This window comes from Pipistrellus hanaki, assembly GCF_964339955.1.
Source record: "Pipistrellus hanaki genome assembly, chromosome: 3".
Lineage (NCBI taxonomy): Eukaryota > Metazoa > Chordata > Mammalia > Chiroptera > Vespertilionidae > Pipistrellus > Pipistrellus hanaki.
In genome coordinates, this window is record NC_140505.1 from 98,611,160 (window position 1) to 98,638,574 (window position 27,415).

A 27,415-nucleotide genomic window follows, 5' to 3' on the forward strand; every position below is an offset into this window, starting at 1 on the left:
TTGAAATACTAGCAGAGCTCCAACATTTTTTCCCCTTTTCTTTTCATGCTTGAGTCTTTATTGAAACGTAAACAAGAATATTGCTTTTCAGGGTGAGACAAAAAAAAAAAAAAGCGTTTAGATCAAACAAATAAAACGTTATGTAATAATTAATCTATGGCTAGGATTGGCAGGACAGAACAAAATCTGCACAAGTCAAATATACCAAAAATGAGTAGCAAGTGATACCTCAGAATTGTAAATCATGTCACATCCAAAAATGCTTTCTTTACGAAACAAAAAGAAACAGATATTTTATTCCACAAAAGAATAACTTGGCTGATGAATACAAGTATATTTAACAGAAACCCTGAGCTTATTATTCTCGGTTTAAATGGAAATTCCTTGTCCATAATCCCCAGTTGTGGGGTAACCTAGACAATATCAGACAAGAGTAAAAAACCAACCAGCGCACAACACAGCACTGCCAAGGTTTCAGAACGTGCGCAAAGGCATAGTAAAAAAGTCGGTTCTCGCGAGAGTTCTACAAAACAAAGACAGGTCCCAGCACGCACCGCGGCTGAGACTACAGGTCCCAGCATGCAAGGCGCACACGGACAGCCAGCCAGACTACATTTCCCAATATGCTCTCCTGACAACGGGTCGCCCCCTCAGTGTGGGGGTTTTCTCAGTCCTCTCACTCCCCCCAGTCTCTCGTTAGGGTCTAGGGGTCGGACAGTGTTGCCCACGAGCAAACCACGAAGAGGACGATTTTTCGAGTCCTTGATCGTTGTCCGCTGGGTTAACAGCGAAGAGCCGGGGCCGCGAGGGAGGAGGAGGCGTGAGCGGGCGGCCAGGCCGGCAGAGCCAATAGCTCTGGAGCGGCTCTCCCGCGCCATGGCAACGGCGGTCATCCCTGCGGGGACCAGGGCCCCATTGGGTGGAATCTTTCGAGAAGGCTCGAGAAGAAGGAAGCGGAAGTGGCACGTGGAGGGGCCGGTGGAGGCGCCGGTGAGTAAATGCCGCAGATTCTGGAAACTTCTGATCAGTGCGATACATAAAGCCGAGGAGCTGAGGCCTCCCCTTTTGGGTCGGTTCTGGGGCGCGCAGCGCGGAGCCAGCAGCTGCGGATCCAGCCGGAGCAGGAGCCGGCGCGGCCGCGGAGACTCGGCGACCCTGCCTCCGGTGAGCCCTCTGCCAGCCGCCGCGGTCCCGGGGAAGCCGGGCGCCCAGTGACCGGGAAGCAGTCGGACCCGCGGGAGCCGCGCGCCGCGGCCGGAGGAGCTGCCGGGGACCCGGACCCAGACTCGGGGCGGAGGAGGCGCACCGCCAGCCAGTCATGTCGGTGGTGGGGCTGGATGTGGGCTCGCAGAGCTGCTACATCGCGGTGGCCCGGGCCGGGGGCATCGAGACCATCGCCAACGAATTCAGCGACCGGTGCACCCCGTAAGTGGACCCTGCGGGGTGCTGGGCGAGGGCGGGACCCGGAGCGGCGGGGGCGCGAGGGGCCTGGGGGCCGCCGGCCCGGAGCGCGGGCGGATGGAGCGCGGCGGAGTCGCTGTTCCACGGGCGGGGGCCTCGGGGCGCGGCCGACTGGACCTGCCCACGGCCGGGCTGTGGTGTCGGAGCCGGTGAGGGCGGCCACGGGGCCGCGGTTTGAATGCCCCGGGGCGCCGGGCGGCGGCGGCCCGCGCGGCCTCCCCGCGGAGCTGCAGCTGCGCCCCCGCCGCCCCCGCCGCGGCGCCTTCTTCCCGCCGCGAGTCTCCGATGAGCTGGAAGCTTCCAGAGCCCGTCCGCCGCCCCTTCAGCAGGTCCATCCACCCTTGCCCGCCCGCTCTCCTGGTTCCTCTGGCGCTGTCCTCTGCCTGGCTTCACTGTGGAGGATGGAAACGTCCTTTTTTGCTCGTTTTATGAAAAAGGAATCCTAAATCTTATTCTAATTTAGTTATTAAATTTTCCCAGTTTAAAGAAGATAAAGTAAAAATAGCCTGCTTTTGTGCTAGAGGGCTAGAACTTAAGATGGGAGTCGTTACTGAATTAAATGTTCTATTCACCAGCGGCGTGGAGTGGGCAAGGGGTGACATTTTAAAAAGCAACCTTTTCCCCGGGCTTATTTTCTGAAGACAACATGCTTACATGTGTTAATGGAAACAGCTGCTTACATTTCAGGGAAAGTAACGTAGGTGATTCTTTTTAATGCCTTCATTTATTTTCAAATGCCTTAAACTCAAGATAAAAGTCGTAGAATGAAACATTGAACGGAAAGGTAAAATGGGCTTGTATCACTGAGTGGAGATGAACATTTATGAAAGTTAATGGAAAATCAAAATAAGCAAACACTTGACAACACTAGCAGCGCTGGGAAGACTTTATTCCCTCAGCGTACGCTGGGCCCCCCTGTGGAAAGCCTGTTTGTAGCGAGGCCAAGGGTCCTGTCGTTGGAGTGCAGTGAGGAGGAAGACAGCCTCTCAGGCTCCCGGGCCTGGGTGCAGTTGACATCTTTGTTCTCTTTGATCCCTATAAAAACTGAAGGTAGGATAAGAATTGTTTATGTGCCTTTAGTGACCACTGTGAAACTAAAGACAACAGGTAGGGCTCTCAAAACTAAACTGCGGGCAGTATTGGAATTCCCTTTAATGTTTTTGATACAATAGATGTTTGATTCAACTGCATTGGCAACTGGTAATTTTCTTTTTAATATAATTAATTTGATTTTCCTTAGAAAATGAGTAAATGCATTCTGCGAGTGTATAGTTACTTTGAATTCAGAATGTTTGGGAAGTTATCTTAAAAGCTCCGTTTTTTTGAACACTTCCCTAGTTTTGGGGATGTTACATGACACCTGCTCAGAAAATCTAGGTCTAGGATGTCTGTGTTAGAGCAAATTTAAACTTGATTTAGCCTGGTGCTCAATACCCTCAGTATGTTCCCATTTTGTTCATCTTTACCATTACAACTACCTGCTCTGGAACCTGAAACCTAATTCGCCTACAGCACCTCCTTGTGACTCTTCGTGTGTGTGTGTGTGTGTGTGTGTGTGTGTGTGTGTGTGTGCGCTCTGTGCCACTCTATATCCCGCGCTGGAAGGCGCTCTCATAATTATGGGTCACTTTTCATCTCTTCAAGGTGACAATGTAACTGGTTCTTCACATTTATACTCAGTTTTGCTGTGGTACTTCTCTGCATTATTTTTACTTGGCTTCGAAGTGGAATCTTCCATGAATGACCCTCTTTTGTGCTTATATACCCCAGAAGAATAACTTAGGCTCACTTATGTGGGTTTATAGAAAAACTTGTGATTCTAAAAGAGGCAGATGTATTATCAGGACAGCAGTAAAAGTAACAATGCTATTTAGACTTGTTCACTTGGTGACTGAGAAGTAGAGTTACACCATACTTTTTGTTAAGCTTATATCTAGGGCCAAGTTAATACCCTTTATTCGAAGCATTTTCAGAACCTTCTAGTAATGGGGCTTGGAGAATTGAAATGTGAAGTAAAAATACACATGGAAACTGTCCCCTGAGCTATGGGCAGACTTATTTTTTGGGGGGTAGAGGAAGGGAGTAGGACTACCACCTAGGTTGGATTTTCAGTAGCAGTTAAATGGACAGACCTGTACCCCCTCTGAATATTTGAGCAAAGTTTAGACTTCAGAGTTGTGCTACATTTGCTCCCCTCCATGGGTAGGAACTTTATGTTAGATTTTATCTCTTGTCAGCTAAAAATGTCCACATTTTTAAAACACGTTTTAAAAATGTTTTTATATTTTTTATAGATCAGTCATATCATTTGGGTCAAAAAACAGAACAATTGGAGTTGCAGCCAAAAATCAGGTATGTTCTTTAAAATTCTGGTCAATTTTTAAGGGGAAGGTTTTAAAGGTGAAATCTCAAGGACATGCAGGAATGTGAAATACCTAAGCCTATCTGTTGTTGAGTTTTCAAAATGTAATGTATCTTTATCAGCCCTTACTTAGAATGGTTATTTTTTTCTTCTGTTCCCTTCTTGTCTTATTGAATGAGAGAATAAGATCTGCTTTTACTGTCTAATCTGCCAACCTTAATTTTTAGTAACTTCACAACCTTCTAACTTATGTAATTTGTCAAGTTTCGCATAATACTCATTTAAGAATTAAAAGTTTCTTCTAGAATTTCTGTGTTTAAAAGTGTTTTCAGGTTACTTAATATTTAAAGTATGACTGGGAGAACTTTTTGTCTCTAAACCATGCTCTTATATTGCAGCTATTAGCTACACATGGCTGCTGAGCACTTGAAATGTGCCTAGTCTGAATTGAAACACACATGAGATTTTGAACACTTAAACTGAAGTATCTCACCGATATTTTACAAAGTATCTCACCAATATTTACATTACATGTAGAAATGATAGTATTTTAGATGTATTAGGCTAAATAGCTATTGAAATTAATTTTACCTGTTAGTACTTAATGTGTCCAGGAAATGTACATCTGTCCTTCCCTCTTAGGCCTCATCTTATAACTCTTGGAGTTGTGGGTGGAAAATATAGGAGAAAAAAAAAAAAATGAAACGCCCTTTGAGAGGCTTTAAGAGAAATACTGAAACATTCTTTTTAAAAAAGGAAACAGTATTGCTAAAAAAGAAATAAAATTCAAAACCCTACAATACGATACTATGGTTATTTGGAAGAGATAACAAGACAAGAGATAAAAAATAAAAGAGAGAAGAGAAATAGGTATGCATACTCAAAAGGAGAGAGACTTCTATTGCATTTTTGTGGTTATGTGAGGAGAATCAGTTGAGGCTCAGATCTGGCCTGTAGATTATTAGACATTCTTTATCTCAGTTATAGAATCACAGGAGTTTTAGATTATAAATTTGCTTTTACTTCTATTGTTTGAAAATAAATGCTACCAAACTGTATTTCTTCCTTTAAAAAAAGGTCAGAGAAAAAAGCAATTGGTGAACTGTTTTGGTATTTTTGACCTGATAACTTATTTCTTAACCTTTTATTTTAATTACTTCTATATTTTAAATAAGATTCTTTCTGCTGGTGTGTTTGCGTGAAACAATGTTGTGAAGTGGGACTTCTTAATCCAGAGCCTAATCATAAAAAATATGTACATGCATTTGAAAGTATTAGGTCATTCAGAAAGTTTTGAATTTTCCTTGCCTCTTCTGGTTTTTGGTATTGATAATTAGCATTGCATGCTAATGGTTGGAAAAGTAGCAATCCAGGTATTTTGTGGCACATTTGTTTATTCTGGCCACTTAACAATTTATTAGACTATAACAATGAACCCTTTATTTAAAAAATGTAATTTGACTATAGTACATCTAGATCTTATTTATTCATTCAATGGGTAGAAAACAAGTTTAGAGAAGAGCAAGAATGAAATGAAGTACAAGTATATCTTGCATATTTTGAAATCTGTTTTAGTCTGTGGTGACAATACTGCCTCTTGTTCCATCTCACTGCCTACCTATAGGAAAAGGAGAAAGAATAAAGTCCATTCATTGATGGGGAAATTCAGGGCTCTGGGAAAGTTACTTATAACCACATGGTTTGAGTTCTACAAGAGACTTTTTGTAAAATGGTTTTAAGTACTAATATTAATAGATGTTGAAATTAGAAAATAATTTAAAATCTCTGATTTCTTGTGCAGCAAATCACTCATGCAAACAATACAGTGTCTAACTTCAAGAGATTTCATGGCCGAACATTTAATGACCCCTTCATTCAAAAAGAGAAGGAAAACTTAAGTTATGATTTGGTTCAGATGAAAAATGGTAGCGTTGGAATAAAGGTAATATAATTGAGCAACTAACTTATTATCTTAATAGGAAACTAACTCATCTATAGAGAAAGGTACTTAATTCTTAATGAAAACTTAGCTCTCATTCCTTAATTGTACAATATAGTCTTTTTATTCCTTTGTTTTCTACTTCTTCTAAACTTTAGGTATATCTTTAAATTGTCTTTGAAAATTATTCAAACAGTTTATACAGCTGTAACTTAATTTGTGTTTCTTATAATTTCCTGACAATTGTAAAATTTAGTGGTGCTTAAAAATCCTAAATTGTGTTTTCATGTCAAATAAAAGTCTGTCCAGTGCAGTCCAGTTGCATTGTTTGGAACGCAGCCTTGTAACATTACCAGAAATCTTTTTTTAAACTTGCAGAAGCATTCCCATCTGATGATCTACATAAAATAATATTTAACCCAGTGGTTCAGATCTTTAGTTAGAGTAGAAATTTGCTACCTTCCATAATGTTTTGACAAGTACTTTGGGTAGGGAAAATCTGCTATAGTTTTTATTTTCCTCTTCATCAGTAGGGAAAAAAGTTCTTTCTTCCTTTTTTTCTTTGCTTCTCTTTCCCTTCCCCCTTTCCTTTTCTTTTCCCCTAAACAACTATAACTATAGAGATTTTCTGGAAGAGATAATGTAATAATATTTGGGAGTTAATATTAGCAGGTAACTTTAATTTCCACTAGTTAAAACATTTTCTTACTTCAATATAGGTAATGTACATGGATGAAGAACATCTGTTTAGTGTGGAACAGATAACAGCCATGCTGTTGACTAAGTTAAAGGAAACTGCTGAAAACAACCTCAAGAAACCAGTAACAGATTGTGTTATTTCAGTAAGTAAAATTCTGCAAGGCAATGTGTCTTATTTTAACCTGCTTTATGTTACTCTCAAGTATAATACAATTTGTGAAAGCAGTTCTGTTACTAAGTATCAAAATTCTATGGGCCTTGTTAGCATAGTCTGGATTATTTCAGAGGAGGTTTGAATTATTTTAGCCAGAAAGTGCAAAGGTTCTTGAGATACAAATAAAAATCTCCCATGAGGCTTTTTGAAAATACAGACTGATAAGTAGAATGGGGGATATTCACTGTTAGACAAGTTGTATACATACCTGAGAGTTTTTCTAAATTCAATCCTCAAATTGAAAACCAGTGAATTAGAAGTTTTAAAATGTAACCTACCAGTAGTGACAAAACCTAGATTTTCAGCACTAGCCAACATATTACCTTCAATGGACAATTGATAAGTTATCAAGGAGTATTTGAAATGAACAAAGGTTACCTACCTTTTATTTGGACACCAAAAAGTAGTTTTAAATTCTGTTCTCCCAGATGTCTAGGGTAACTTTATGAACTCTTCCCCAGGACTTACCTACACCATGATCTTTGTGTGATTGCATAATTTGGGTGGCTTTCCCAGACTACTCAGAACCTTTATGGCAGTATATTCTAGGATATGAAAGAACAGAGAGAGAGAGAGAGCGCTAAAATTTCTTCTCTTCCTCTTATAGGATAGAATATAATCTACCACAGGGTTGTCTGCCTGTTGCTTGGAGAAATTACATTAATTTCTTGTAAAATTAAAGAATCTATATATATATAAAAGGCTAATATGCAGAGTGTCCCTGCGGGAGAGAGACTGGGAGTTCTATCGCACGCTATGATGTGTGCTGACCACCAGGGGGTGGCGTGAAATGAAGGGAACCCCTGGCAGGCAGCCAGAAGGCCCTGATTGGCCTTGTTCATAGGCCAGTCATAGAGACCCTACCCGTGCATGAATTTCATACACTGGGCCTCTAGTTAAATTATAAATCAGTGGTCCTTCCTTTTTTATTTTTCTTTAACTTGATGAAAAAAACTGATGAAAGCGGTGTTCTGATTTGAAAGGGGAGCAGAGACCCACATTAGCTCTTGTCTTTGTCTCTTTCTGAAGCATCTACAAATACTTTGGGGGGAAATGTGAAAGCCACCAAGTCTTATGTACTTTCTAGTTAAGTGCTTCTATGTTATATGATCTTGAGTATCCTAGTTAAATACTGTCCTAGAAAAGTGATAAAAATAACCTAGTTAGAAGCGCCTCTCTCAACACCATAAAAACTCCATCCTTTGATAAGTTTAGGACAATCTTTTCAAAAGTAAGTTACTGTTCTGAATGTTAAGAAACTAAGCCTAAAGGTCTATTTCTGGTTTATGACCTAGCTAAGGTACCTATGAATTTAGTACAAGTTGTTATAAGGAATTTGTATATATTCTTGTGTTCTAAATATTTTAAAATTCTTTTCTTCCTTGTCTTTAGGTCCCCTCTTTCTTCACAGATGCTGAGAGGCGATCTGTATTAGATGCTGCACAAATTGTTGGTCTAAACTGCTTAAGACTCATGAATGATATGACAGCTGGTAAGCAAAATCTTTTTGTGTAGAGTGACTATACTACCATAACTAGAATTAAGACACATCAGAAACAATTACTAAACAATTTTTCACATCGATATAGAAATACAGTTTATTAAAGTGTTAGGCTTGAAAGCACAACTTCAGCTTTCCAGATGCTTACATTTAATGAGAAATTGGTACTTTCTCAGATTTATTTATCTGTTTTCATTAGAAAATTCTTTTAAATACACACACACACACACACACACACACAGGATGGGGCAAAAGTAGGTTTACAGTTGTGAGTACACAAAACTGAGTTATTCTTGTATTATTTATTGTATTAGTTTCCATATAAACAACTGTAACCTGTAGATATTTATTTTTTGAATTAGTTGTGTTGGATTTAGTTTTTAAATTTTCTTAGATTGTTTTTATAGTTAAGAAACAATTTTTCTCTAAATCTTATGATTCTGGGTCTTACAACTACCTTGACTACAATTACTGGTAAAGTTTTCCTCCTATATTTCCTGAATATATATGGTTAGGCATTGATCCTCTCTCTCAAATGCTAAGCTGTACCGTTTGCTAGGCATCGGGTTGAGGTGTGGATATAATGTTGAGCAAAGTGGTCACTCTTACCTCCTAGAGCAGTAGTTTTCAATCTTTCTAATGCCACAACCCTTTAATACAGTTTCTCATGTTGTGGTGACACCCAACCATAAAATTATTTTCATTGCTATTTTATAGCTCTAATTTTGCTACTGTTGATGAATTGCAATGTAAATATCTATATTTTCTGATGGTCTTAGGCTTTACAGTAGCCTGCCTTCCTGATTGCTCCTAACCGCTTCTGCCTACCAACCTAATCACCTCCTACCACTCCCCTGCCAGCCTGATTGATGCCTAACTGCTCCCCTGCCAGCCTGTTTGTCCCTAACTGCCCTCCCATGCAGGCCTGGTCACCCCAACTGCCCATCCCTGAAGGCCTGGTCACCCCTAAACTGCCTTCCTCTGTAGGCCTTGTACCCCCCCAACTGCTCTGTCCTGCAAGCCTGGGTCCCCCCCCCAACCGTTGTTCCCTGCAGGCCCAGTTGCATCCAACTTCCCTCTGCCGGCCTGGTCATCTCTAACTGCCCTCCCTTGTAGGCTTGATCCCCCACAACTGCCCTCCCTTGCAGACCTGGTCCCACCCAACTGCCCTCCCCTGCTGGCCTGATCACCCACAACTGCCCTCCCCTGCCGGCCATCTGGCAGCCATCTTGTGTCCACATGGGGGCAGCCATCTTGTGTGTTGGGGTGATGGGCAATTTGTATATTACTCTTTTATTAGATAGGATAGAGGCCTGCTACATGGGTGGGGGCCAGCTGGTTTGCCCTGAAGGGTGTCCCAGATCAGAGTGGGGGTTCCCTTGGAGCATGGGGTAGCTGGGCAAGGGGCCTGTGGTAGTCTGAAGGCCAGTCACACTCCCTGGCGACTCAAGTGAGGGCCCTGGAATCTGGGATTTATTTATCTCCTATAATTGAAACTTTGTGGTCTTGAGCAGAGCCATGCTTCCTGCTTGCTCAGTGGCCACAGCCATTTTTGTTGGGATTTATTTATCTTCTATAATATAATTGAATCTTTGTAGCCTTGAACAGAGACCAAGGCAAGCCAGGGCTGCGGAAGTTTGGCTTCCTCCATCGCCAGGGGAAACTCAAGCCTGCTTTCTCCAGCTCTGTGGCTGCCACCATTTTTGTTGGGATTTCTTTATCTTCTATAATTGAAACTTTGTAGCCTTGAGTGGAGGCCTGGGCTGGCCAGGGTGTGCGGAAAGCTTGGCTTCCTCCATTGCGGGGGAAACCCAAGCCTCCTGCTTGCTCCGTGGCCTCAACCATCTTGGTGGGTTAATTTGCATATTCACTCCTGATTGGCTTGTGGGTGTAGTGGAGTGGTGGTTAATTTGCATATTGTTCTTTTAGTAGATAGTATATAAGGCTAAGTTGACTTGTCCATGTGTAATACATACAAAGTTCTTGCTGGTGCCAATCACACTATTGTGTATCAATTTGTCATTGTTGATTGTGTATTTTGTTGACACTTCTATTACAGAGAAACGGCGAATAGTGAAATTAAAATATTTCTTCTAATTAATTTCCTTTCAGTGTGCACAAATTCGTGCACCAGGACACTAGTTATATCATAACAGTGAAATTCCTGAGAAACCTTGAATGAAAGAATTGAAACTCAGTTAATTTTTTTGTAGTTGCTTTGAACTATGGAATTTATAAGCCTGATCTCCCAGGCCCGGATGAGAAACCTCGGATAGTGGTTTTTGTTGATATGGGACACTCAGCTCTACAGGTGTCTGCCTGTGCCTTTAACAAGGGGAAATTGAAGGTAAAGTAAAAAATGGTAATTAAGTGACCAAAACCTATTAAGTGTTATATTTGTCTTTACCTTAAGCTACTGAGCTTCTTGACTATGGTCTTGTGTTGGGTAATGTTATGAATAAAGATTTGTTGGGTAATGTTATGAATAAAGAGTGTTGGGTAATGTTATGAATAAAGATTTGTTCGCAAAGATGATGGCTCAGCATACTCCAATGCAGCGGTTGCCAACAATGGTCCAGGGACCGCTGGTGGTCGTGAGTTCCAAAAGGTTGGAGACCGCTGCTCTAATGTTCTTGTTTAGGGAAGAAAAGCTTTTTCAGGTCACCTATGTAATCATAAAAGGTCAAAACTATTTTCGAGATTAAGTATTTCATTTGAATTTTAGTTATATTTCTCCTAACGACTTAGATTTCATGTTATTATTTAGGGAGAAGTATTGAGCTTATTAGTCTTAAATTGTTTGAGTAGGAATGTTTAACACTGTAGTAAAAAAATATGGTTGAAAAAAAAAAAATATGGTTGAAAATAACCAGGTTGTTGTTTTAACTAAATTAGGTACTGGGAACAGCGTTTGATCCTTTCTTGGGAGGAAAAAACTTCGATGAAAAGTTAGTAGAACATTTTTGTGCAGAATTTAAAACTAAGTACAAGTTGGACGCAAAATCCAAAATTCGAGCCCTTCTTCGTCTGTATCAAGAGTGCGAGAAATTGAAAAAGCTAATGAGCTCCAACAGCATGGACCTGCCACTGAGCATTGAGTGTTTCATGAATGACCAGGACGTGTTGGGAAAGATGAACAGGTGCGTTCTGAAATCTGCAAGAGTAAATAGGAAGAGCTCGGTCTGGCTCAGAGCCCAGTGGTTGGTTCTGACTGTAGTGCTGTGTGTCTTGGCCCACAGTTGTGCACTGCCTGCTGGACAGACTGAACCAACTCCCTCAGAGCTAGGGCACTTCTGCAAAGATGTAATGAAAGTCTTTTTGGTATTTTTCACTTCTTAGTACTTCTAAGCCAGTAATTGAATAGTGGTTTCACCAAATATTTCACAGGAATATTTTCAAATCAATGGAAATAAATATTTAGAGTAATGAGAATTGGATCACAGAAATCATTTAGAAGTGAAATGTCAATCTTTATGTAAAAGTGATTTTTCCAATAATACTCGGTAGAACTAATTTTTCTCCTCTACCCTCACCCCCTTTCTGCACCTGTTTCATATATTTATATATATTTTTAAAGTTGTAAATTAAGAGTTAAACTTGGGTGATTTTTAAAAAAAGGAAATTTACCAGGTTGATAGAATTTGTTTAAAACAAGATATTGGCCTTTAAGTAATTTTTCTAAGACTTACAAAATGTTCCTTTTACTCACTAAGGGCACAATTTGAAGAACTCTGTGCTGAACTCCTGCAAAAGATAGAAGTTCCCCTTTATTCATTGATGGAACAGACACGGCTCAAAGTAGAAGATGTGAGTGCTGTTGAGATAATTGGGGGCACTACACGAATTCCAGCTGTGAAAGAAAAAATTGCCAGATTCTTTGGAAAAGATGTTAGCACAACACTCAATGCAGATGAAGCAGTTGCCAGAGGCTGTGCATTGCAGGTACGCTTCCTAAGCCCTTCTCTTGCTCTCATGCCAGAACCTCTTCCACCTCATTGTATCATGGTGTGCCTAATTAGATATCAAAGGGGAGTTACTTTTATTTATTTTTATTTATTTATTTATTTTTTAATATATTTTATTGATTTGTACAGAGAGGAAGGGAGAAAGAGAGTTAGAAACATCGATGAGAGAGAGTTATCGATCAGCTGCCTCTTGCACACCCCCTACTGGGGATATGCCCGCAACCAAGGTACATGCCCTTGACCGGAATCGAACCCGGGACCCTTCAGTCCCCAAGCCGACGCTCTATCCATTGAGCCAAACCGGTCCTGGCAAAGGGGAGTTACTTTTATTTTTTATTTTTTATTTTTTTTTTTAAATATATTTTATTGATTTTGTACAGAGAGGAAGGGAGAGAGATAGAGAGTTAGAAACATCGATGAGAGAGAGTCATTGATCAGCTGCCTCTTGCACACCCCCTACCGGGGATGCGCCCGCAACCAAGGCACATGCCCTTGACCGGAATCAAACCCGGGACCCTTCAGTCCCCAAGCCGACACTCTATCCATTGAGCCAAACCGGTCCCGGCAAGGGGAGTTACTTTTAAATAAGTCCATAAGACTATAGGAAGAAGATGATCTTCAAATGTAGAAGATCCAGGAAATTTAAAGGACTACAGAACTAGTGTTTCTCAAACTCGGGATAAGAAACTACTGGCATGATTCTAGGGTATCACAGAAAATGGCTGTTATGCAGAAATTAGCTGCAGGGTGTGGGGTGTCACAGTTGTTATAAAGCATATAGGAGTGAATTTGAATGGCAATCTGGTGTAATGCAGAATTGATGTGGGGGGAAGTTTGCAGGGTTAGGGTATTCATTAACTGGTTTTAGGAAAAAGCTGCTCCCCCTTCAAATTGCTTTGAACCTGCTTATCAAGTAAGAAGGCAGCTCAGAGGCCTGATGTTTGACAAAGCAAAAGCACCAAATCTAGAAGTTAGTGATTTTAAAAAATTAATACTACTTTATATTTAGGGCATAATAGTCAAATAGTTTTAACTGAAGTTTCAAGTTAATATGCTTGAGTTTTGATCTGGTTAGCATAGGTTTTTTGTTTTGTTTTTTTGGTTTTTTTTTTTTTTTTTTTTTGCTTATTTTCTTAATATATTTTTATTGATTTCAGAGAGGAAGGGAGAGGGGAGAGAGAGAGAAACATCAATGATGACAGAGAATCATTGATTGGCTGCCTCTTGCCAGCCCCACAGTGGGGATCAAGCCCTTGACTAGAATTGAACCCAGGACCCTTCAGACCGCAGGCTGACTCTCTATCCCCTTAACTAAACCATCTAGGGCAGCATAGGTTTTTGTTTTGTATAAAGCAAGAGATTCTATGGAGAGAGCTATTTAGAAGGACTACCCTTTAAAACTTAAAAAAGGAAAGAATTTATAGCTATTTATTACTGGTTATCTGTTGTATCATCAGGAACCATTATGGGATTTTTATTTTAGTTTTTTCCTAAGGGGTATGCCTCCTTAGCTAACATTCCCAGAAACCTGTGGGAAGTTTTTATAGTTGACATATACTGTCAGCAATTTTGAATTTGAATTTAAGCTTATTCATCCAGTTTGAATTGAGTTTTGTTAAAAGGTGAGTGGAATTATTCATGTACTCGTGGTAATTCTTCCTTTCTATCTTTCTTTTTTGAAGTGTGCAATCCTGTCTCCAGCATTTAAAGTTAGAGAGTTTTCCATCACAGATGCAGTTCCTTTTCCCATATCTCTGGTCTGGAGCAACGATTCAGAAGATACTGAAGGGTATGTATCAGAAAATAACTTTTAGGTAATGTGATTTAATATAAAAGAATGACTTTTATACTACTGTGTATAATTAATCTAACTGGGATTTTTCAACAACAAAACCTATCAGAGTATTTCTGTCATTTTGGTGTTATAAGTGGTAGACTTGATACAGACTTTGGAATGTTCCTGTTGTGTTTATGTAGCACAGTAAGCTTAAGTACAATACTTGACATGCTAACTGCCTTTTCTTCTCTAGTGTTCACGAAGTGTTTGGTCGAAACCATGCTGCTCCCTTCTCCAAAGTTCTCACCTTTTGGAGAAGCGGACCTTTTGAACTGGAAGCTTTCTATTCTGATCCTCAAGGCGTTCCATACCCTGAAGCAAAAATAGGTAAAGCGATTAACTGTGTATTTACTCTTAAGATTTAATTTCATGCACAAACTTGAAACTTTTTCATATATTCTTAGCAGTGTTGCATGGAACATAATTCTAAGTGAAGGCATTTTCGCATTCACATTTAGGATAATGGCAATGGAGAAATCTTTGTTTTATTGAGAATACACATGCCTACAGAGGTAAAATGACTTGCTAGTTAGTGCTGCTATTAAGGATCTATATTTAAGAACATATAGGCATGTTTCCTATTCTGATATCGTCTATATTTAAGGAATTACCACCTACTTTTAACATTAACCTTTCTATAGGTGAATTCCAGTATAAAACCTGGCTTAGCAACCATTGACCTACTTCTCAAATGTACCTACATATTTTTAAAAGTAGATCTTTTTTGGTATATTTTTCTTGGAGAGGCTTGACACTGTGCATCTGTTTTGACCCACAGTAACTCTAGAAGTCTTTTGGAGAGCCTCAGACATCTTCCTCAGCCCACAATTCAGGCATGTGCCCTGATTGGGAATTGAACCGTGACCTGTTGATTTTATAGGTTGACACTCAACCACTAAGCCACACCCACATTTGCCAGGCATAAATGCTGTTTTTTAATGGGTCTTATAACAATCATTTCCTAAACTAGTGTATTAATCATTAACGAAGGTCTATTTCAACATCTCTCGCTGTAACTTTCTTGTGTTTGTGTAGATAGCACCTTCGATACAAGGCTGTTCAGTACTATATAGCGCTTTGCACATAGTATGTTCACACTACTTAAGTTTGATTTAGTAATCTCTGGAGTAACAGTATTACTATTGGTGGAGATGGTCACTGACAGTTCTTGGTTACATAGTTTTCCATGCTCACTATAAACATCAGCTTACTCCATAGAAGCATGTAAAGGCCGCTCGTCACACAGCCAGGATTCGAGCCCGGATTATCTGGGTCAGCTTCAGCTTTCAACTCCTTAGTGTTCTAGAACTACTCTGTTGTGCATAATAATTTGAAGTTTTGATAAAGGTTTTAGCTCACCTTACCTATTTAAAACCTAGAAAACTGTTTTGATTATTCAATCAGAAAAAATACATTCTCTGAAAGCCCTGTAGGATGAAAATGCAGCATGGTCTGATAACAATCAGCCTTTCACTTGCTAGATTTTCACCTGTAGTTTGCGCTCACCTGCCAGGAGAAGTAGGATGAGAGGAGATAGTGACTACTGACCATTATTAGTGTTTTACACATAATGGCTAGGTCATAAATGTTAAATAGAAACAGTCACAAATGTGTCCTTAGCTTTTGGGCATTTCACAGCATATTAAGATTAAGCCCAAATATTATATTAATAATTATAATTATACTGGAGGCTTGTCTATTTTAAGAGGTTATAGTTATAATATACATTAAATGGCTTAAATCTAATACAATTGGTGAAGAAAATGGGGAGGTATTGGAATAGCAGTACTTTGAAGTTTTAAGTTCTTAGAAGCCTATGACTTTTTTTTTTTTTTGGTTTTTAGAGAGAGAGGAAGGGAGAGGGAAAAACATCGATGTGAGAGCAAAACATCAGTTGGCTGCCTCCTGCTGGACCCCTACCAGGGATCTAGCCTACAACCCAGGCATGTGCCTTGACCAGGAATCGAACTGGCAACTTTTTGGTGCATAGGATGGCGTCCAATCAACTGAGTCACACCAACCAGGATAAAGAAGCCTTTATCTTCTTTACAGAGATGTAGATTTAGTTTTTAAATTGTCAATTTATTTTTATTCAGGCCGCTTCATAGTTCAGAATGTTTCTGCACAGAAAGATGGAGAAAAATCAAAAGTGAAAGTGAAAGTGCGAGTCAACACACATGGCATTTTCACCATCTCTACAGCGTCTATGGTGGAGAAAGTCCCTGCCGAGAACAGTGAGCTGCCTTCTGTTGAAGCAGATGTAGAGTGTCTCAGCCAGAGACCTCCAGAAAACCCAGAGGCTGAGGTAAGTTTGGATGAACCTTTGAGTTTGAATACATAGTTGAGTTAATCCTGATCTATAAGAGAAGGGTTAAACTAGGTTTTGCTTAATTTTGGTTAGCTTTTTTGATAATGATGATTTTTCGCAGTTGCTATATAATGTTAATATATAGCCTGGAATGTGGTGAATTGTGATTAATTTGAACCTGGCATATGACAATTAGAGTAATTTCTTTGCATTATTATTTTTTTTTTAAGCATAGATCACATATTGTGAAGTCAAATGTTGGCTGGTGATAAAGGAAAAGGGAAACAAAAACTACTACAAAAAATTTGGTGAATTATATTCCAAATATTAAAGCTGTTTTGTTTTGTTTTTAATGTCAAAATTGGTTTTGGCAATTTAGAACTTACTTGCTTTTATTTTCATGGTTTGCTGTATTGTGAGAGGAAGGAAAAGAAGTGTCTTTCTATAGCATAGAAAGTTGTTACTGGGAATGTTTGTAATTTAGACTTCCTTAAGCATGAGTGCTAACAGAGGACCTTTCAGAGACTTTAAAATAGATCAGCTATTAAGTTTACTTCTGGATAATAATCAGAAATCGCTTAAATGAGGGGCCAGGCAGAATAGTGTTTTAGTTAAGATTTGACAATAGTGGTCAGAGACCTCTTATTTCTAGAACATGTAGGAACATTAGTGTCTGAGCCTTAGTATTGTTCTCATGTAGAAAGACTTCAGTACAATGAGTAAAATGACCAGGGCCGTGTTCTTTCTCATTTGGTTACAGACACCATTGTTCTAATGCCTGTTGTGTCAGTCTGTTGGGACCTTCTGGACATATCAGGAGTGCCTGGCTTCTGAACACTTTTTTTAAAAAAACATAGACCACATATTGTGAAGTCAAATGTTGGCTGTTGATTAAGCCTTAGAATCTCAAAGCTCTGATAGAAAAGAGAATCTTGAGGATGGAGCAGAAGGATGGAAGTCACTAACATGTAGCATATAATCTCTATTCTGAGGTCATTTGGTTGTAACTAGTCAGATGACAAGCGTTGGGGACAGAGGGATCATGATGAGCCCCTGAATAACTGATGGTTGGCTCTTTCATGTAACTGTTCAGTTTATTGAAATTGAGATATGTCCACATGCCTGATGGCTTCTGGTTAAATTAGGTTTTGGAAGCTTTTCTCTGGGACAGGTCTGAGGTAAACCCATTTGCTTCCGAGAGTCAATATCTGTACAAGGCGAGGTGGAAGTTTCTTAATAGAGAGTTAGTGTCATCACATCTATTAAAATGCCTACTATTTGTGTTATCTAACTATATGAAGTGCTGTCATTCGGATAATTTTTATGGATTTAAAATTGCAAAGAAGTTTTAAGATATTTTGTGTTCATTTTGCTTTTATCCAGTCTCTTACCCCACCTGTTAAGATTTCAGAAATTGAGCATACTGTTTCGGGTACCCTGTAACCTTTACATTTTCCAAGTACACCTGCTTTCTACATCCTTTGTGCCTGGGCTTTCATTTCAGAAAATTGTCCAGCAAGACAGCAGTGAAGCTGGAACACAGCCCCAGGTACAAACTGATGGTCAACAGACCTCACAGTCTCCCCCTTCACCTGAACTTACCTCAGAGGAGAACAAAACCCCAGATGCTGACAAAGTGAGTGATGCTTCTAGTTCATTCCAATGGACAATGTTGCAACATGTGATCATTAATAATATTAAATTGCAGTTTCAGGAACAAGCACCAAATAGTCTTATTTAGTCTAAGTAGGATTTTTTTCTCCTGTCGATTTTCTATGTATTTTTCAGCGAAAACCAGATGAAGGTACTCAAGCTCAACTAAGGGAATTGAATTTCCTGCTTTAGACCTGAAGGCTTCTCTTGTTTTATTGCCGCACCAAGCAACAAGAGATCAACACATAGCATTGGTTGTCTTCTCTATTGCCAAAAGTACTTGTGAAGAGCAGAAATAGATACATCCCGGGGCTGTGTGATTCGTTTCCATTTGAATTAGTCTTATGATAAATACATGGGCTACAAGAGTCTAGTGAACTTTCTCCTCCTCTCAAGTCACGTGTCAAATTTGAATAAATTAGGATTATCTGAAAATAATCAGATTGCTTTCCAAGAAATTGTTCATTTTTTTAAAAATATATTTTATTGATTTTGTACAGAGAGGAAGGGAGAGAAATAGAGAGTTAGAAACATCGATGAGAGTCATCGATCAGTTGCCTCTTGCACACCCCCTACTGGGGATATGCCCGCAACCAAGGTACATGCCCTTGACCGGAATCGAACCCGGGTCCCTTCAGTCCCCAAGCCGACGCTCTATCCATTGAGCTAAACCGGTTTTGGCAGAAATTGTTCATTTGCTCTGTTTGCACAGCATGTGTCGGAAGCTAAATTAAATAGTTGCGTTGTGTCTCTTTAAAAATGTCATTTCCTAAACCTTTAAATTTCATGGTCAGATGGATATTAGAAAGTTTCCTTTATCTTCATATCATTCTGTGCTTTTCAGAAGTTTATTCCTTATGCAAGTTGCATGCAAATTATTAACCTTCCATTAATGGTTTTGTTTTCTCATTGTGAATGTAGAATTCTTTACTTTTGATGAATTACAGGATTGTTCATTGGTGTCAAAATATGTTTTACACTTGGTGGAAGTGTCCTGTGTCCTGATTGCTCCTATAGGGGTCCCAATGTGGTCCTGGTTCTAGTTTCTGAAAGCCTTCCCTGTTTTCTTCTGCTAGAGTGTTAATGGTGTCAGTGGAGCAGCACTGCTTTGTTTGTAGTAACAGCTCCTTGATTTTAGCATCACTCCCCTCACTCACTTTGACATTAACTGATGGTGCTGATGATGTTGACACCTGTCTGAAACATGCCATTGGTAGCACATCATGCTCTTAGCTGTAGGGGGAAGCACCAGTGTCAGGCCCTTTGGAACATTCTCACACACTTCTTCGGAGGGTTCCTTGTTCATGCCACGCCAAATGCCATGTTGTGATGATAAATTGGTTTTGTCAGTAGTTGGTTTAATGTTGTATTGCCAGATACTCTTAACCGAACTTATCTGTTAGACACAGACTATCATCCATTCGTTTCCCAAACATCTGTTGTTCTCCAGCGTTTTGCTAAGTGTAGATATCAACTGATCCATTTGTTTGTCTGGTGGTCATGCCCCCCGAGGGTGCACATTATATTGGAGAGTTCTCCTGTGTACTAGAATAGAGGTAGACTGACTGGGTCATTGCTATTGACAGAGTTTACAGCATTTCAAAGGTGTGGGATTTCTAAGGAGCACTGAAGTAGAAGTCTGGGAAATGAGAGTTCTCATCCCATCTCTGTCTTTTTAATTTTAGGCAAATAATGGAACCTTTTTCAAGTCCCAGTTTTTTCTATAAACTGCCTAGAATTTTAATATCGTAATAGCTCCCCAAAGTTATCTATTGGCAGAGCTTTCTGTGTACTTGACCAAACCAGCCAACCAGAATACATGTGATATATCTCCTGGTTATCTTCCAATCTGTTTTCTATAAGTGAGAACCTGCAGAATTAGAAATACCCAGAAAAGGCTTGGAATTGGAAAATTAAAGGCCATAGAAGATGCTTACTTCTTTAGCCCTGTATTTAAATATATTGAAAAATCTACAATAAATTATTAGCAGTAGCTACATCATTCTATTTGCTATTTTAAGACATATTTCTTGACCATGGGAAGTTGCTTATGAGAAGTAATATGACTCAGAAGCAGGTAGTAGGGATAAGGATATATGTATATATACAGACAGGTATATGTGTGTCATCTCCAAATTCAGTAGAACATTTTGAAAGGCACTCACTCATCAGTGTGGTGCTAATTGTAATCAAGCAGGTATAATATTGTGACATAAGGACTTAGGTATGTATTATATATATTAAAGAGATAGTGTTGACCTTAACATTGCTAGCATTGATCAGTCTGCAGTTATTGTCAGATTCTAGACTATAAAGATGCAGCAATTTAATAATATTTTTTACTCTTCAGAGTCACAAATATTGCTTAAAGGGATGAAAAGGTAAAGACCAATGGAGAAAAGCTTTAGCAGGAGAGATTAAGTTTAATATGAAAAGAAATGTATGGGTGAATTCCCAAATGAGAATGTGCCATGCTTATATGTCATTGCAGCCCTGATTAAAAACAGGCGGGTGGAAATCAGATAAGCTTACACCACACTTCAATTTCAGAGTTACGAGGATTTTATTTTTGCGTATGTCATCAGTATGATAAGGAGTTTTATTTGTTTTGTTTTTCAAGGATTCTTTAAGAATTTCTTTTTCTTTCTTTTTTCCCCCCTTCCCAAGGCAAATGAAAAGAAGGTTGACCAGCCTCCAGAAGCTAAAAAACCCAAAATCAAGGTAGTGAATGTAGAGCTACCTGTTGAGGCCAACTTAGTCTATCAGCTGGGGAGAGACCTGCTGAACATGTACATTGAAACAGAGGTAGGTACTTTCAGTAATTATCTTTTCTTTAGAATATTTTTAGTTGTTTGGTCCTATTGTCCATATTTCTAATAAATGGCTGTAATCTTTTTTAGTATCCCAAGTTTTATACAGTTTTAGAGTTAGGATGAAACCAAAATCAGTGGCTTTTTAGTTTATTTTCTTATTGATTGATAGAGAGAGAGAAAAATAATTGATTTGTTGTTCCACTTATTTATGTATTCATTGGTTGATTCTTGTATGTGCCCTGGCCCCGGGATCGAACTAGCAACCTTCACATGTCAGGATGATTCTCCAACTAACTGAGCTACCTGGTGAGGGCTTAATTAAAATTTTAAACAAATTTTATGTTTTTTCATCTTTGTAACAAAAGAGATCTATACCATTCTGCTTGGTATAAAATTGATTCCAAGTCCTTATAAAGAAATTTGATGCCAGTATTTTCTAGCACTGGGCACAGTACAATTGGTATTTCAGGCCACATTGAATATTTCTGTTAAAACATGTGCTTTTCCATAGTCTAGAGTGTGTGAGATGATTAAGATTCATTTTTTTTCTGCACTCAGATAGGAACACTGTTTAGAAATTTAACAATAAATATAAGTAGTTTATCCTTGATTTTTAAATATGGCAGAGTAGTCTGATCATTCTCTATTGGTCAATATTAATTCCAGGATGAGACAACCATGTAACTCCATAAAAGAAGACAAAATAATATAAAAGCCATGAATTGTTTTTTTCACCTTAGTATTAAATCTCAAATGAGAAAGCTATGTAATTTTTTATATAATGTTAGAAAATGAAGAACTTTGTAGGGTTTGTAAGTTATATGAGGTATAATTTAGAACTGTTAATACTAATTTTTTGGTACAATTTATTACAGATAATAGAAGGCTGGAATTAACCTTTTCTATTCCCTAACAGGGTAAGATGATAATGCAGGATAAATTGGAGAAGGAAAGAAACGATGCTAAAAATGCAGTGGAGGAATATGTGTATGAGTTCCGAGATAAGCTGTGTGGACCATATGAAAAATTCATCTGTGAGCAGGTATGTTTAGAGTCTGGTTTTTATTCAGCTATAACATGCTTAATATCAAATTTAGCATTTGAACCTCTGCTATATTATATAATAAGCTTTTTGGAAACAAAAAAAACTAGAAATAGAAATTGTATAAACAAAACCCCAGAGAGAGGCTCACTAGTGGTGTACAACATTTCTATCTAGCTAATACCTAAGATTCTTTAGTTTTTACCATCTAGAAGAAAGAACCAATCATATTCAGAGCCTATGACATTCACAGTTATGTAGGCTAAAAAGATAAATTGAAAACCCTTGCTTTCAGAGACCTCAAAAAAATTTTTATGACTAGCTTGCTCTTACTTATCTCAAAAATCTTGTTTATTCATTCAATCCAAAGTTTATCAGCCCCCAATCTCCTTAGCCCTTGTCTAAGCTCTCAAAGTCAGTAGGCTTCTGAGTAAATCCCAGAAGCGCAATTGTTAAAGATGGGACTTGGAAAAAAGATGGCTAGATAGAGATCTAGGATGGTTGAAGGATTAATTCTGAAGTTAAAAGAGTTTAAACTTAGGAGTCTATTTTAGTCCCAAGATTTTTGTGATATTTCAGTTCTCGTCTCTGCCCTAACATTTCCTAGATTGGTTATGGTGGTGATTCTGAGGTAGAGCTAGCCCAAACCTAAGGCTAGAATAGCAGTACATAGTTTATATGAGTTGTATGGGAATGAGTTTTTTATGCTTGATTTGTCAGCTTGTCTAATTTGCCTTCAGTACTTGGTAGTTGTGGACGTGAATAGAAAGGTACTATCACAACCGAACTGTTTTTGAAGAGTAGGAAGATAATTGCTCTTCTATACTCAGATTTCAATGTGAAAATTGTCCATAATTAGACTTTGAAGATACAGTATTGTAAGTCAGTAAGTGTCAAAAATTCCCAGATGTCCCAGTGTAAAAGACAGAGAAGCCAAAGAATAACCGTCGATCCCTCATGGGAAATACTGCATGGGATTGATAGTAGAGTACGTTGATCCTTCATACATTTTAATGAGGAGAATCCAATTGATCCATGTGCCTTCCTTGAAATAAAAGCAGTACTTAGTGTTTAACATTTCTGACTATGACTCTTGGTCATGTTGGTTCTCATGTTTCACATATAGGACCATCAAAAATTTTTAGAACTGCTCACCAAGACCGAGGACTGGCTCTATGAGGAAGGAGAGGACCAAGCAAAACAAGCCTATGTGGACAAGTTAGAAGAATTAATGGTAGGCCCTTCTTTCCCCTCTGAAAGCAGTGCCTGTGCTTTAGACTATAGACTTTAAAAACATGATGATGACAAATACTAATTTGTTACCTTTGTTTTAGAAAATTGGCACTCCAATTAAAGTTCGATTTCAAGAAGCTGAGGAACGGCCAAAAGCATTTGAAGAACTAGGTCAGAGGCTGCAGCACTATGCCAAGATAGCAGCCGACTTCAGAAAGAATGTAAGTCTGTATGTACCAGGAAGAGGGGACTGCAGGTTTTAATCAGCTAGTAGTGAAGTTGAGGAAACTTTAGGATGAACCGATGTTTTTATTCATTTATTTTTTTTAAAATATATTTTATTGATTTTGTACAGAGAGGAAGGGAGAGAGAGAGAGAGAGAGTCAGAAACATCGATGAGAGAGTGTCATTGATCAGCCGCCTCTTGCACACCCCCTACTGGGGATATGCCCGCAACCAAGGTACATGCCCTTGACCGGAATCAAACCCGGGACCTTTCAGTCCCCAAGCCGACGCTCTATCCATTGAGCCAAACCGGTCTCGGCTGAACAGATGTTTTTAAATGAGAAATTTGTTTTTGGCATTTGAACTTCATAGAAAATTTTGTCAAGTTTATCAATGTTAAATATTTAATTCTGCTGAATGATCATGCTTTTTCCATTCAGGATGAAAAATATAACCATATTGATGAGTCAGAAATGAAGAAGGTTGAGAAGTCTGTGAATGAAGTGATGGAGTGGATGAATAACGTCATGAATGCCCAGGCTAAAAAGAGTCTCGATCAGGATCCTGTTATACGTGCTCAAGAAATTAAGGAAAAAATAAAGGTGAGTGATATTGTATATTCATTGCTGTGTTTTCTTAAGGGCTCAAGTTACAATCACTTGAACCCTGAACATGGCCATTTTTTCCAATAAGTCTTTCACCTCCTCCTGACTAAAACCAGATTTCTTGGTTTAATCACAAAATTTAGAAGACTTTATAAGTGGTAAGTTTTCATTTTATTAATTTAGCTCAACAAATGTATTTGTTCAGCCATGTGTCAGTCATTGTACCAGGTGCTAAACTTCCAGTGTACAAAGGAAATCCCTGCCCTGCTAGTGTGAAGAAGACTTGACAGTAAACATGTATGGCAGTATATGAGATGGTTTATAAAGTGCCGATGGTACAAATAGTTAGACGGGTTAGAAAATTCTGGACAGTGGAGGGGACCCAAGTAAAGATTTTAACAGGGAAGGCCTTGCCAAGTGCCTGAGGCTTGAAGGAAGTTGAGAGGGAAATAAAACAGGGAACTGCCTTCTGTCTGGAAGGATTTTCAGACACGGTAAAGATTACAGAAGCAATTACGGAAGCGTGAGCCTTTGAAGTCAGTGGGCTACAATGAATTTCAGCTTTGGTTTTGTTGTGTTTTTTATCTTGAGGCAAAGTTACTTTACCTCAGTGAACGATTTCCCCTTTCCATCAGTGGGTATCATAATTCCTACCTTTTCATACTATTGCAAGGATTATAATGTATGAATACTTAGCAAGTCCATGAGACATCATAGGATAATATTCACTTCTCTCTTCAAGCTATAGTTTTGAGCAAGTGTAATGAATAAATGGGATTCTTTGAGGTAAGTATAATTGAAGTTGATAGAAAAGTATTGGTTCAAGTATGTAGGAAAGTAATTGAAAATGAACTAGATGGATCTAAGAGTCTGTCTGATTACTAGCTTTGTTTTCCTTTTTTAGGAGTTGAGTAATACCTGTGAACCTGTTGTAACACAACCCAAACCAAAAATTGAATCACCCAAACTGGAAAGAACTCCAAATGGCCCAAATACTGATAAAAAGGAAGACGTTTTAGATCAAGGCAAAAATAATTTTGGTGCTGAACCTCCACATCAGAATGGTGAATGTTACCCTAACGAGAAGAATTCCATTAATATGGACTTGGACTAGATAACATTAAATTGGCTTCATCCTTTAATAAAATATTTTTGCCGTAGTATGTGACTCTATGTAACATACTGAGACTATTTATATTTTCTTTTTTAAGAATGTTTAGAACTTTTGTGTACTATATGGAAAAAGGAAAAGCTTAAGTCTGTAATCTTTATGATCCTAAAAGGGAAAATTGCCTTGGTAACTTTCAGATTCCTGTGGAATTGTGAATTCATACTAAGCTTCTGTGCAGTATTACCATTTGCATCACTGAGAAGGAAATTGACTTGTCTTTTGGAAAAGCTAAAACAAACTATACTGCTTGTTCAAGAGGGCTGTGGGTAAAAACATTAAGCATTTGTTCCTGCCAAGGTAGTTTTCTTGCATCTTGCTCTCCATTTCAGCATGTGTGTGGATGTTTATAAACAATACAATCTGATTTCACAAGGGCTTTCTAAAATTCTGTCCAATAGAAGATGACTTTTTGCTTTGATATTATTAAAATGCATTGAGTAATGCAAGCGCTAGTGAAATGTGTTAGCAGCATGCAGAACAAATCTTTCAAATGTATCACTTGTTACATAGTGCACTGTCAAGTGGAGGTGTCAAATGGAAGAAATGTAGGTTGTGTGTTGCCGGTATTGTGAAACCTTTTATGAGCTTTAAAATAAAGTTCATCTATGGTATCATTTCTAAATGGTTTTGTCACTGACTTAAAAATGGGGTTGGGGAGCGTGGTATAAACTATTATAGCAGAAATGAAGTCACTGGAAATCACTTTCTTTTTTGCTGCTGCTTATATATGCTACCTCTTTGCTAAGCGAAATGACTTTCTACTGATAGAAAACTAGCATATGTTTATCACATTTAAAACTATAAAGTTGAACATAATTTATAATCCACCACTCAAAAAAGCATTGATTTTTGTTGCCTATCTTTGAAGCCTTCTATTGATTGGGGTCTGTGTCAGTGTGGGTATTATGTTATAGTGTTGTATAATCTGCTGTCTAAAACTATCCCAGACAAATAAGTGAATACAGGGGTGGGCAAAGTAGGTTTTAAGTTCTGCCTAAGGAAAAAAACGTGGAGATTATGAGTATTACAATAGCTTTATTGACACTGTGTACCTACTTTTGCCCATATAATGTCTTAAAACTTTACTGATGTGCTGAAATCCATTAAATTAAAGACTTACATAAAGTATTTTTACCAGCCCTGACCAGTTTTGCTCAGTGGATAGAGTGTCAGCCTGTGGACTCAAGGGTCCCAGGTTTAATTCTGGTCAAGGGCATATACCTTGGTTGTAGGCACATCCCCAGTAGGGGGTATGCAGGAGGCAGTTGATTGATGTTTCTCTCTCATCGATGTTTCTAACTTTTCTCTTCCTCTCCCTTCCTCTCTGTAAAAAATCAATAAAATATATATTTTTTAAAAGTATTTTTTACCAATCCCAGTATTGGTAGATTTAGGTGTTTCCCAAGTTTTTGCTATTCTTAATAATGCTGCAATAAACCTTATCTGGTTTTTATTGTGTAAGGAGGAAATTGTAGTAGTCTTGGGACTGAGATGAGGAGTAGGGGTGATAACAAGTAACTGAAGTTTAATACTTAAAACAACCCATGATCACAGGGGAAGTATCAGAATTGGGAACAAACTTGAAACATTTAAATGTTAACTAAGCCCACACTCGCAGCGCATACTTCATTTGTGTGTCTGGTGTAGACTTCATTTTAAATTTGTTTGCCTCTGTATTTCAAGAACTGAATATTCTATGCATTCTCATTTGTAAATGTTGAATGTTGATTTTATAATAACATATTAAGAATCTTAACCACTTGTCAATATTCAAACATTCTCCCACTTTGTAATTTTTTTTGTTTTATCACTTAGAAGCCTTGAATTTTGTAATCTCAAGTTTTTCTAATGTACACTAATATGTACTCAATAGGTGTGCATTGTATACTGTTGAGAGGTGAAGATAGGTTTCTGTATACAGTTGGGAAGCTTATAAAGAAAGGTTTTTAAAGAATATGAAAAAGCAGTTTTTTTCTCTCTCAACATAGTACCTGATAATAATGGGGGTAATATCAGTCTGACCTAAACCAGTTTGTTTTCATTAAAGGTTAGAAATCTTTACAGCCTTACTTTTCTGTAAAAATGAGCAGTATTTTAAAAAATTGGCTCAACTGACTAGTTTGCAGACCTCAGAATTGCATTTTTGGATGTAGGATAAAAACATTGATTATTTTATATTAATATTAGCCTGCACAATTGTATAGACCAATTTGGATAAATGCTCTAACAAAGATAGAATTTTGTTTAATTTTCATGTAAACTGTCACTTTATGACATTACTTTGAGCTACAGTGAAGTGTGGGCCCCTTAATTCTTACTCTACCTCATGACAGGTGGTTGTATGGTATGGTGGGAAAAGCCGCTTTTGGGGAGGAAAATACTTTGTT

At 38.5% G+C, this 27,415-nt stretch overlaps 1 protein-coding gene and 1 long non-coding RNA gene across 3 annotated transcripts in view; one reads left to right on the forward strand and one right to left on the reverse strand.

Moving 5' to 3' along the window:
* LOC311619937 overlaps window positions 1-27,415 on the reverse strand; it is a 342,372-nt gene that overhangs the window by 183,891 nt on the left and 131,066 nt on the right. The gene's annotated exons all lie outside the window — the stretch shown is intronic.
* Window positions 912-26,991, forward strand: HSPH1 (heat shock protein family H (Hsp110) member 1). 2 transcript variants are annotated; one of them, XM_084878558.1, is made up of 18 exons: window positions 912-1,425; window positions 3,756-3,813; window positions 5,625-5,765; window positions 6,482-6,604; window positions 8,068-8,167; window positions 10,390-10,523; window positions 11,072-11,316; window positions 11,890-12,118; window positions 13,824-13,930; window positions 14,172-14,305; window positions 16,075-16,283; window positions 17,791-17,922; window positions 20,607-20,744; window positions 21,669-21,794; window positions 22,921-23,028; window positions 23,129-23,248; window positions 23,693-23,854; window positions 24,762-26,991. In XM_084878558.1, the coding sequence occupies exons 1-18, from the start codon at window positions 1,319-1,321 to the stop codon at window positions 24,969-24,971; spliced, it is 2,583 nt and encodes an 860-aa protein (XP_084734684.1). In that variant the 5' UTR covers window positions 912-1,318; the 3' UTR covers window positions 24,972-26,991. The 2 variants fall into 2 exon arrangements, with proteins under 2 accessions (XP_084734684.1, XP_084734685.1); XM_084878559.1 differs by lacking the exon at window positions 17,791-17,922 and having other exon boundaries at window positions 931-1,425.

Excerpts from the sequence above, each read along its gene's own strand:
- HSPH1 (XM_084878558.1), top strand. The coding sequence starts at position 1,319 with ATGTCGGTGGTGGGGCTGGATGTGGGCTCGCAGAGCTGCTACATCGCG. Across the intron at positions 5,766-6,481 it reads ATGGTAGCGTTGGAATAAAG|GTAATGTACATGGATGAAGA; the intron begins GTAATATAATTG and ends ACTTCAATATAG. Across the intron at positions 20,745-21,668 it reads ACATGTACATTGAAACAGAG|GGTAAGATGATAATGCAGGA; the intron begins GTAGGTACTTTC and ends ATTCCCTAACAG.